General features: G+C 44.1%; 1 protein-coding gene across 1 annotated transcript; it reads right to left on the bottom strand.

The window, feature by feature from the left end:
- Positions 1-594: 594 nt before the first annotated feature.
- On the bottom strand, positions 595-11016 carry LOC104505285 (phospholipid-transporting ATPase FetA-like; the record flags this gene model as incomplete). The annotated part of the gene is made up of 8 exons (XM_010151596.1): positions 595-733; positions 1603-1848; positions 2771-2854; positions 3663-3886; positions 5357-5540; positions 8708-8855; positions 9682-9787; positions 10865-11016. Coding segments are annotated over 8 exons (1283 nt in total), but the record flags the coding sequence as incomplete, so codon positions are not given.
- Between the last annotated feature and the right edge of the window lie 511 nt (positions 11017-11527).

Here is an 11527-nt window from a genome sequence, read left to right as displayed (position 1 = left end):
CTTTCACCCTCCTCCTGGTCAAAGCCTCATGGGACAGAATCATTTTTATGTTATCCTTCACATTTTGCATGCGTTCAGAAATCTGCTCTGTAGAGTTACTCCAAAGACCTGTTCATCACTGGATTTTTTTTGTTGCTGTTGGGAATTTGCCATTTAACTTGGATGAAGGCTCACTGTAATCACATGGCATTTTTCTCATGCCTAACTGGATATTGTACTTCTATGCTTTCCTATACCAACCTGCTAACTTATTTCCAAAAAAACATGCATCCTTCTGCTCCTAGATATCTGTAAGAATTTGAAACCTGGAAGCAGAATATAAAAGAGCATTCCAGCCGGCTCAGTAGGTTTATTTAAAGGATCATTCCTGTGGCTGCAAATGAATACGCATTCTTATGCAAGGAAATGAATGTGGCACACATTCACCTGGATGGATGGGATTCAAAATAAGCATTCCCAGCAGCCTTCAGAAATATCCTGGCATCTCTTGTAGAAAAGGCAATCAGTATATTCTATATACTAGAAATACCTGACAGATTTAAGCCCCACGGTATGCTCATTTTGAGTGCAATCCAGATTTGTCCCAGGGCTTACCAACGAATGGAAAGGAGGCTGTGAAGATCAGGTATATGCCGTCACTGTACATGGTGAAGGTGATAGCAAAGTAAACAGAAAGGCTGCCCCAGATGAAGAACTGATTCACAACTGTCCAGTAAGAGGTGTCCAAGCCAATCTGAAAGAACGGAGGAATACAGCTATTGTCAGTGCCTTCGTTATTTAGTAGATCTGTGCTAGGCACAGCTAGAGACCTCGGCCTTTTCTTTGTACCCCTGCTCCCAAGGCTGCTATTCATTCAAGTTTCAAAAAATACCAAGCCACAGATGGTAGGATTCTGGGAAACCATTTAAGGCAAGCATTACTACATTTGCCCTGTTGCGCTCTTCTCAAGCATTCACCAGTGGCCAGTACTGGAGACAGGATACTAAGTCCGAATGAGCCACGCTTCTGTCTCCACCCTCAAGCTCTGATCTAGCATTGGAAGTTAGGAGAGGGAGCCTACAAGATCTCAGACAGCAGAAACCATTATCTAGGGTGGTGTGATTGATTGACTTTAAGAAATTTCTCTCATCCTGCTAGTACCATCTGATTTTTGCATCACCCAAGATACAGCTATTTCTTCTAGCAAGTGTAGTTCTGCCATCTGCATCATGCATGGGGCCAAGGCTACAGAGACAGCCTCGTGATGGAGACCCCATAAATGACTGCCTGATAGCAGACAGACAGTCCCGTGCTTCAACCCATTCCCAAAAAATGGGAAAACGCCTTTCTCTACTCCCAGCCTTAACTGTGTTGTCTGCTATGACTGTAAACTTCCCAAGGCAAAGAGTCTGCTTTCCTCGCCCTGATCTTTCATATCATACACACCTGTTCTGTTGAACTGAGGAGAGTAATCTGGTGCAAGTGACTTTTTTTTTTTTTTTTTTTGCAAGAATGCAAGATGCAGCAGCCAACACAATGCCATCAAGATCCGAAGTAGCCTTCCAGGTACTGCCTTCATAAAACAACAACTAATTCCTACAAACATTACCTGGCATGTCTTACCTGTACGGACACTACAATCAGTAAGCAGGTCTGGGCCATCAGTGCAAAGGACTGGTAGTCAGCAATGGCCTTCCCATCACTTCTCATTGTGTTGTACATGGCCCCATAGGGGATGAAGAAGAGAATGAGGGAACTATAGATCCCTTGCAACATGCACTTGACAAACACCATTTTGTTAAAGTAGAGGTTTTGCTGGCCAGGTACATATAGCTGAGGAAACAGCATGCTCCAACGATCATCCACATCCTGAAAGTAGACAGGAGATGGTCAGATGTACCGGCACCTACCCAACCAACCACACAAGACCACTTAGGATTGCCATATCGCTGTGTCACGCATTTCCACATGAAACGGCTTAGCAAACAATTTGCCTAGCTGTGCTGATAAGCGTGCCACATCCCAAGGTCACCTAGACACATTTTCCATGTTGCATTTCAGCTTTCATGTGCTGAGAAAGCTGACAAGTGCTGCAACAAAAGAAAAAAAAAAGAAGTTACGCTTCATCTTAAGCAGACTGCATGATCTGCTTTCCTGAGAGTTGCCTGGAAGCTAGGGGGTGGAAAATACCTCCACTGGGTCCACACACAGGCAAGGCTGTCTGACTCGGATCCCTTAAGTGTCCAGAGCTGAACACTGTGCACCACTGTAGTTCCTACTCATTTAACTTGTAAAAGGCATATAGGAGCAGCTTTATTGCTCCTATGTCTTGCTGAACAGTGATGGCATATGAGGTAAAAATGTGTATGTGAAATTACAGCAGGAAGACTTCCACTGGAAAGGCTGAACCTGGAAAACCTGGCTTCAGAGCTCTTCTAGTTAATTTGTTGTTTTGTGTGGTCATTAAAGAGACACTTGTCAGGCTTCAGGAACACAGCTAATAAGATGTGACTACTTCAGAGGATCATGGCAATTGCAACTTTTACTGTAGTCAACAGCCTAACCCAGAGGTCTCATCAGGCACGGAAACCCAGAGGCCAAATCAGAGTAATATATCATCTCCTCCCTAGTGCATCCTTTGTTCGTGCTCTCAGGCCCCACCAGAAGGAAACTGTTTTAGGAGAAACAATAGCTAGCCAAAATGTCAGCTGCTTTTGCTTCAAAGAACCATCTCAAAACACCTGGAGATAAAACCCCTAGAAAAAAATCCAAGTGGTGGTAGAAACAGTACCTGATCGAAGAGGCTCATTCCTAGCACCGGAAGGGAGGTATATACCAAATTGTAAAGCGTAATGAACCACTCATCATAAACAGTCTAAAAATAAACAAAACCAAACATCAGAAACAGAGCACAAAGTTAGCAAAAGGCTGTCTTTTCCATGTCTTCAAATATACACAATGAAATTCTGGAACATCTTGCTTTGAGATGCCACGGAGACCAAAAGTATAAGGTGGCTCAAATTCAGCAGCACTAAACATGTCCTTACCATAAGCTGTGGGAATACACGGGGGAAGGATGACGTTACGCTAGCTCAGTTTGCTCAGCATCCACTGAGCAGGACCTGGCCGCCGGCACGGCGGAGCGGCTGACGCCGGGTGGGAGCAGTGCTCTGTGGATGCCTGCAACCGTGAACCTGGGGCTCACCCTTGCAGGCTGTCTGTGGGTCCCAGGGTCTGGGCTGGAGGCTGGTTTGTCCTAAAGCAACACAATATTTTTCGCTGCAGGAGATCTGCTCCTCTTGCAAGCTGCTGAAGTGACACCGACTGCTTCAAATGGGCCAGAATAGGTCTTACACAGATCTGCGCCAAACCGGTCAGGCCTCTGTGTGATCTGTGCCCTTGTTTGATGGCTGTAGTTGTTTTGTACGCTTTCAAAAATCCTACGAGGTACTATGTGCTTCATAACGCACCTAGATGTCTTCAGGCCTCTGCCCTCTAGCAGCACAGCACAATGAAGGAATCAGTGTCTGCTTCATACTCCTACAGCTGAAGAAGACAGACCTGTGTGCTATTCAGTAAGGTGTGGAGGGGGGATACCTTAGTTTATTTCCTTTTAAAATTCTTCCAGATATTTTACTTGAAAATGTTAGATGTGACCATGAGAAAACAGAAGCTGGGCCTACCTGTGCTGAGAAGCCAGAGAAGAAGCCATACCAGAAATGCACCAACGTGAAGGCAAAATTCTTGTAGAAGAAGTACTTGAGGAACTTGCACATGCGGATGTAGGACCACCGGCCGTGGACTAAGAGCAGGCGCTGCAGGTAACGGAACTGTGCGAAGGAGAAGTCACTGGACAAGACCGCCTGCATCCCCTCCTGGCCACTGATGCCAACCCCAATGTGGGCAGCTGCAACAAGAAGGTTATTGACCACGTCATTACAGTGAGAGTTGTGGTTACACCAATGTTATGTTAGATGAGTTCCCTGCACGGGGACAATGTGTCAGTTTCGTCCCAGCCTTCATAAAAAGTCGTATGTAAAGTTATTAAAAAATATAGATACATATATGTAGTTGGGGGCACTAATTCTTTCAGCAGCATTATGATTTTGGCTGTAGTGATACATTTTCAGTAACCTGGCTTTTATTATCTAAAGGAAATTACACCCTCAGTGACAATTCATGTTTTCTTTCTGAATGGTTCCAACAGCATAAATGCTGTTATGAAAACAATAACTTTAATATATATTGGTACATGACTCATATTTACATGCATGCATGTACTTCCAGAAGCCTTACAGCATCACTCCAGACAAAAAAAAAATGTTCAAACCCTTCATAGATTTCTCAGACACAGTGCTACAAGGCACGCTGTAGCTTTTTTACATGTCCTGGGCTTTATTAGCTCAATCAAATAATTAGATAGAAGAGTCACATCTTTTTTTTTTTTTAATAGTTGCTTGGGTTTATTAAACATGGACATAAGTTTAATGTGACAGATAATTATACAGCTTTAACTAATGAGAACAATCTTGATGGCTGGAGGTTGGTTAGATTCCGTGGTTTCCATGGAACAGTGAATTGATAAAATCCCTAAGTCCCAACCCTCTCATGGCAGGGGGGGTGTTAGTTTCTAATTATCATGTACACTTTAACTTGCTTTTCTTATCCTTACTTTACTGACTGCCTGACTTATCTCCCTTGAAGCTCCCTACTTAGCCTTTTATTTCTTAATTAAAAGGCTCCAGTTAATCAATTCTTGCAAATTAACAGAAGGAAGATTAGCAATAGGCCCTTCTGAATAATCTTAATTTAATTATATCTAGTTAGGGGACTTCTTTCATAAATTCACTGAGGTAATGCAACATCAAATGATGCTCAAGGACGAAGGGGCCTAGAAGCCCATGATTCATAACTCAAGGGAGATAATTGTCAAATGGCCATACCACATGAAAATGTTAAAAAATCCCATGTAACATCATACAGATTATTTACAGGCATGATTTTCTTTCTGCATTGCAGACAGGCCCTCTCTGCAACGAACTTGTTTGCCCTTTGCATTGCCCATGTGGCGGTGGCCATGCAGGCACACGGGTGGACGTGACACAGCCCCAGTGGGCTTCTGTCTGTTCTAAGGCAGAAACAGAGAAATAGGCAATAAGTGCAACCTCAGCTCCCTGCAATCCTGGAGGTGGGAGTAAAGGGGCCCCTTGTATGTCCAGTCCTCTGTAGAAACCTGCTGAAATGTGGGGCACAGGCACTTGGTACCACAAAGAGGGTGGTACAGCAGGCACTCACGTACGTGTTCTGGCCATCTCAGAGAGCTAACGTGGCAGCAAGCTCGTTGGCTAGAGCGTGCCGGCTGTCGGCCATCACTCACTTTTGATCATGCTGACATCGTTGGCACCGTCCCCGATTGCCAAGGTCACAGCCTTCTTGTACTTCTTCACCAGCTCCACCACCTGAGCCTTCTGCAGCGGGGTCACCCGGCAGCAGATCACCACTTTGCACATGCAGGCCGTTCTCACCAGCTCCAGCTCCAGGTTGCCTTCCAGCGCGTAGGCCTGGGAAGAAGGGGCAGAAGTGGTGCTCAGAAGGTGCTAGCGGCAGCTCGTGGCCTGACAGATAGTGGGAAGGAAATGAGAACTGAGCTGCTCCTTCCATTTGGCAGAAGGAAGGTGGGAGACAGCCCAAGTGGATCTATCCGTGTGGTTGCCGGGAGCACCGACACCGCACGACATCGTGCCAAGCAGACCGCACCGACAAGCTTGCTCTTTGGATGCACCACAGCTGGCTTTGCACCACAGCTCCTCCGCTGCGGTAGCCTCATAGGGCAGCAGGAGCGTCCGACAGCAGCACTGATTTAATGAAGCTGCTGCTGGGCCTGAGACAACCTTGCGTATCTCCATGGCAGACAGCCTCTGCTTGTCCCTCTTGGTTTATTTTTTAAGCTCTGGGAGATCTGTGGTATGAATAGAAGAGATTTCAATTTGGGAAAGCTTAATTAAAAAAAAACATGGGAAAAGCTGAGCTCAGGTAGGTATGACAAAGCAAAACACAAAAACAGGAAGAAGACAACTCTGCTCTGAGTGCTGACCTTCTTAATCAGTCAGCCGTGTTAGTTCTGTTCGGGAAACGCAGAGATAATTGGATGTCTGGTCACCCCTCCAGCCTTGCGCGGGAGGAAGAGCGCAGTATTGGCTTTTCATATTTCTTTCAGATCATGCTTTTTGGCTCTGTTCTTTGATGTCGTTTCTAAGTAGACATGCGTGGAAGGAATCTACAGGGATCTCTCCTCCTCAGAGCTATTACAGCAGCCCCACTGCCCTTTCTGCAGACAATCCATAGGCCATGTACCCTTTCTTCTTGAAACAGAGCAGTGAGTCACCAGCACCCCCGCTTCCCTCGTCAGCGGCAGGCAGCATTGATCAGCAAGAGAGCTTTTCATGGTTTAGCTTAAGTACCAGCTGGTCGCTAATGGCTTTCACCACAACATCCTCGCTGCACAGCGCTAGCAAAATGCTGTCACGTAGTAGATCTATTAATGGTATTGCACACAAACCAACTAGTTGCGTGATGATGCCATTACAGATGCTCCTGTGCTTCTGTTAGTTTGCTGTGTTTAAGCAAGACCACATGTGTGCCTAGTCCCAGTGCTGCCATCCCCCTGCCCCGTCTGCACAGAGGGATGCAGCACAGATGCTGTGTTTGAGAGGGACAGCACCGGCACTATTGCCATTGCTCAAGCTCCAGGTCCACAGAAATAAATAAACAGCAGATAGCTTTGTCCACACTGTCCTTGTGGTGCACACCCAGGAGACAGCCACGGCCCTGGTGAGACTGGCTGTGTCCACGCTGCTGCAGGCCACGTAGGCTGGCTGCTCCCACACAGCCCAGGCTGGAATTTCTCCGTGTGGGATGTACCTCCTTGCCGGGGTGTGGGTGAGTGTGTGGTTTTCCAGGCATAAAAAGAAAGCTTTGCTGCCGCTGCCTGTCATGCTTTTATAGCACAGCACACAGGGTCTGTCCTGCAGCCTTGGACCTGTAGGAAGAGGCAGGGGCTTGCAGCCAGATGGGATGCTAGAGGATTCGCACTACACTTGACAGAGCTTTTGTTTTGCAGTGGGGATCTAAAGGGGATTAAAGACCTGGAGTTAAAGAGGGAGCGACTGTGAAAGAGGACGAGAGGGTACTTGATAACATAGACACAGCCTGAAAATGTCCCCTCTATTCCAGGGTCCATATACATGCCACACAAGCAAAAAATAGAGCAAGGTCAGATTTTTTTAATAGTAATTTCCCAGGCTGGGAGTTAAATTGGCTGGACTACCATCAAGAGGTAGACACCACAGTGAAGAGAATCATCTTGTCTCTGACAGGCAGCACCTCCCGGATCCTTCCATGTCTACCTATTTGCTTCCCCTGCAATCTGGGAAAGCAAAATACAGTAGGCAAATAAACCTGATCTAGACTAAGCCTTCCTCCCAGACAGGTTGAACTGTACCTAAATTGTTGTTTGGTTAGTTGGTGTTTTTTTTTCTCTCTAACCCGTTCTAAATAATTTCCAGGGATGGAAAATCTACTCCAGTGCTTCACTGTTCTCACTGGGAAGACATCTAATCCAAAACTCTCTTGTCTCTGTTTAATTCCATTACTTTGTTTACCTGTTATTATTTGAAGAGCATTACCAAGACTGATCAGTATTCCCTAGACTCAGAAATCCTATTTCTCAGTCTTCCCCCATGCTTTCCACATCCTGCATGACCACTATTAGAGTTTTCTTTGTATTTTCTCCATCTGTTCCGTATTTTCTCAAAGAAAATGACCCAAATAAATTGAATTGTTTCAACTAAGAGTTTAACGATGCCAAATTATGCAGGAGGCCTTGTTCACAGGTCTTACAGATGATGATCTGACACACATATCTTTGATTTTGTATGTGTGCAGTCCCTTACGTGAAAGTGGAGAACAAGGTACTTGTTCTTACTGAATTGCAATTCCATTTTTATAAAGTATTTCTCCAATGTGTTAAAATTGTTTTCTAATCTCATCTTGAACTCCATCATGCCTGCAGCTTCCCCCAGCCTGGTGTTATCTGCTCTATTTTTAAGCAGTTAATTAAAATACTGACTGTCAAATCGATATGGGATAGCCCCCTGCAGATGCCACTTAAATGTTGGTTTAGATCCATTAGCGAACGTTTAAGAGCTGTACTTTCCAAGCAGTCTTGTATCTGTCACTTAACAATTTCATCTAGACTGTATTACACCAGTTTGCTTGGAAGAACATCATGGGAGAGAACATCAAACAATTGATTATTTAAGTTATAAGATATATATCCTATTTGTTAAATAAAAAAACCCCACCTGTTAGCAGATATATTTAGTAGAATATGTTCTTGGCATACTTGAAACCCATGTCTGATGTTACTGTTCTGCTGCATCCATACACTGCCTGATTATTTTTCTAGTATTTTTCTGGAAGTGCAGATTGATCCAGCTACTCTACTTCTCCTGTTCACCTAATATCAGGGCCAACTATTGCCTGTTCCAGTCTTCTGAAACCTTGCCCATCACCTTTGTTGTCTCAGATAAACACCAAAACTAATCTTCAGTTAGGGGAAAAAAATCCAGTTCTCTAAAGCTAAATTTTTAAAGCATTTTCAGTATGTCCCTGTCACATTAAGTTCATCAGAGAACTCAGCCCTAACATGACTCTGAACCTTCCTTACCAGGCTGTGGCCAGTGATAACCAGACCGTACACCCCATTTGCTTTCTCGTCGGGTATGATTTTTGGTGTTTTTGAAGATTTTTCAAACTGAATGTTGACTTCATCAGTGTCGAGAAAGGAGTCTGGGTTCATCTTTTTCCTTGCGTTCCTAAAAAAAAAAAAAAACCAACCAAACAAAAAACCCCAGAATAATAATGAAAAGTTTGTAAAGATATATATGTTTTATTAAATCAACTTTTTGAAAATAAAATATCGATGCTTCCCTTTGATAGTTTAATTTTATTTTCCCTGTATCCCTACAACAGCATGGATGGTTCAGCTGCTGGTCTTCGTACGGATCACCTATGTGCTTCCGAAACTCTACAAGTGTGCTAAACTTATGCTGATTTGAAGTCAAACAAATCGTATGAATGTCACAAAGGACAGTGTCCCATAGGGCACCCCACTCTTCTGTCCATGCTGTCTGACACCCACCTACTTTAACAGAAAAGGACTGAAAAACTTCTTCATTTTCCATCTATACCTAAGAACTTGTGTCTCCTGAGGAGGCTGTGGAGGAAGGCAGATTTCCAGATAATGCTAGGAAAGGACCATATCCAGACAAAGAACTGCAATGTGGATGAATGGCAATAGCAGTCGAGTAACAGCATAGATTGAGCCTGGGGCCAAAGGCTTTGGGGCTTCAGACTGTTGAACATCAGCTGATACTGCCTGACTGATACTGCTTTCCTATACATTTTATATAGATTTGAGCTCTTGGATTAAGAAGCTTTGGAATTTATCCTCAGAGGAGATTTCTACACTATGTCACTGCTGGATCTTCCAGGGAGCCAGCTAGCCATTATCTAAGGTCCCTAGATGAACTGCACCAAGTAAAGCCCACAGGAAAAAAAGGCGAAATAACACAAAACAGAAAGACTGCTCCACTCCAGTGTCAGTGCACAGCAACGAAGCTGTACATTTCAGCCATTTACCTCAGCTCATCGAGTACGTCATCAGATGTGCTGCCTTCGATAATGAAAACATCTTCCATGTCATCATTCAGCAAGTTGCAGGAGTAACCAATGTTCATTGCCGTCTCTGGGAAAAATAAACCAGGAAGATAAACACATATTGGCAGCCCCAGACTCACACGCCATCTCTGTGGCCTTTTTACACACATGACAAAAGCTCTCTTTCTCACTCAAAAGAGCTCTGAGCCTTCCAGAGTCAACAGTTTAAGAGATCCAGGAGAATCACCTTGATGGAAGTACCACCAAATCCCCCCTAACTGAGCTTCACAAGGCCACAAAAAAAAAAAAAAATTCTACCAAAATGAAAAAGCTTAAAACACCCTTTGGCCATTCATACTTGAAGCCACAAAAAACATTTCATGTTGATTCCAAAAGACATTTTCAGGATATTTAGCTTTCCCTCCCTCCATCACCAGAAAAGCCCCAAACCATCATTCTGAAAAGGAATAGCAAGACATTTTGTTCACAAAATTCTGAGAAGAAAAAAAAAAAAAGAATGAAGTTTTTTTGGTACTTCATAAGCAAAACTATTACATGTGGAATATGACAAGATGAAGTGTTTCATTTTTCTCAAAAATTCTCTGCCCATTTCTCAGTAGAAATTATTTGCAAACACAGGTTAAAATACTATTTCTCCAAAAGAATTTACTGGAGTCTATTCACATTTCTCTCCAATTTAATGTTTTCACCAAAAGCCTATGTTCCTTCCATTGCTATTCTGGATCATTATTGCCAGGACCAAAGTGAAGCAGATCCAGCACCCATTTTAGTATTAAAGTTCAGGAAAGCAGGGAAAGATTTTTTTCCAGATTCTTCCCCAAGATGGTCAACTATACTAAACCAACACCTTTTCACAGCAAATGATGGGGACTATGGGATGCTCACTGCCACATCTCAGAAGGCAAAAGATGTTATCTTCACACTACTTCCAGCCTTAGGACAGGAATTAAGAACCAGTACTAGCTACAATTATCTGGTCTAATTCCCAATAACTGGAGTTTTGCCTATCTAGCAACGAAGCACAGCCCTGTAAGCTTGTCCTCTGTGCAGTTTTTCAAAGGAGAAAGAATGAGAACATGGGCATTAGCAGAAGCATGCCACTGGTTGGAGAGAAGAGAAACATCCAAAACTGTAGCCCCTTTACCTTGCTTGTCTCCAGTGAGAACCCATATCTTAATGTTGGCTTTGGCAAGAGTCTCAATTGTCTGTGGCACTCCGTCTTGTAACTTGTCCTCAATCGCCGTGGCACCTAGCAGCTTAACAGAAAATGGCAGGGAACTGGTAAGTTTCCCATTGCTAGCAAAGGAGAAAGAATTACACCTCCAGGTTTACTCAGGCAAACACAAAGGAAATCCAGGACTATTTGCTGAGGAAATTCCTCCTCAGCAAATTCAGCATACAGAGTAGAGCTCTTGATCCTGGTCTCTAATGCTCCAGGTTCAGCTGGATCATGAACATGCATTACATTGTTTGCCAGCATGTTTGCAGACGTACAGGTCTTCTTCCCCACATCTCCTTCAGAGCAGATAGAGCTGTCACTGGGGAACAAAGACACCTGTGGATCCATGTCCCCAAGCCTCCAGATGCATCCTCTAGTGTGGGGCTTGCTGTCAACCATACTGGGCTGCAACAGCCATATGGCTGCTAAGCATCTCGAGCCCACAACAGACCCATTCCCACCACCACTCTACACTGTCACACAGCTAAACCACAGACTGCTCAGGACACAAACCTTCATTATTTTAAGGTTACTGTTTTTTCTGCACTTCGGAGATGCTCAGTGGCTTTAACCTATGGCATTGATGGC

This window comes from Eurypyga helias, unplaced genomic scaffold (assembly GCF_000690775.1).
Source record: "Eurypyga helias isolate BGI_N326 unplaced genomic scaffold, ASM69077v1 scaffold39655, whole genome shotgun sequence".
NCBI classification, from domain to species: Eukaryota; Metazoa; Chordata; class Aves; order Eurypygiformes; family Eurypygidae; genus Eurypyga; species Eurypyga helias.
This window is presented reverse-complemented; position numbering and strand designations above follow the sequence as displayed.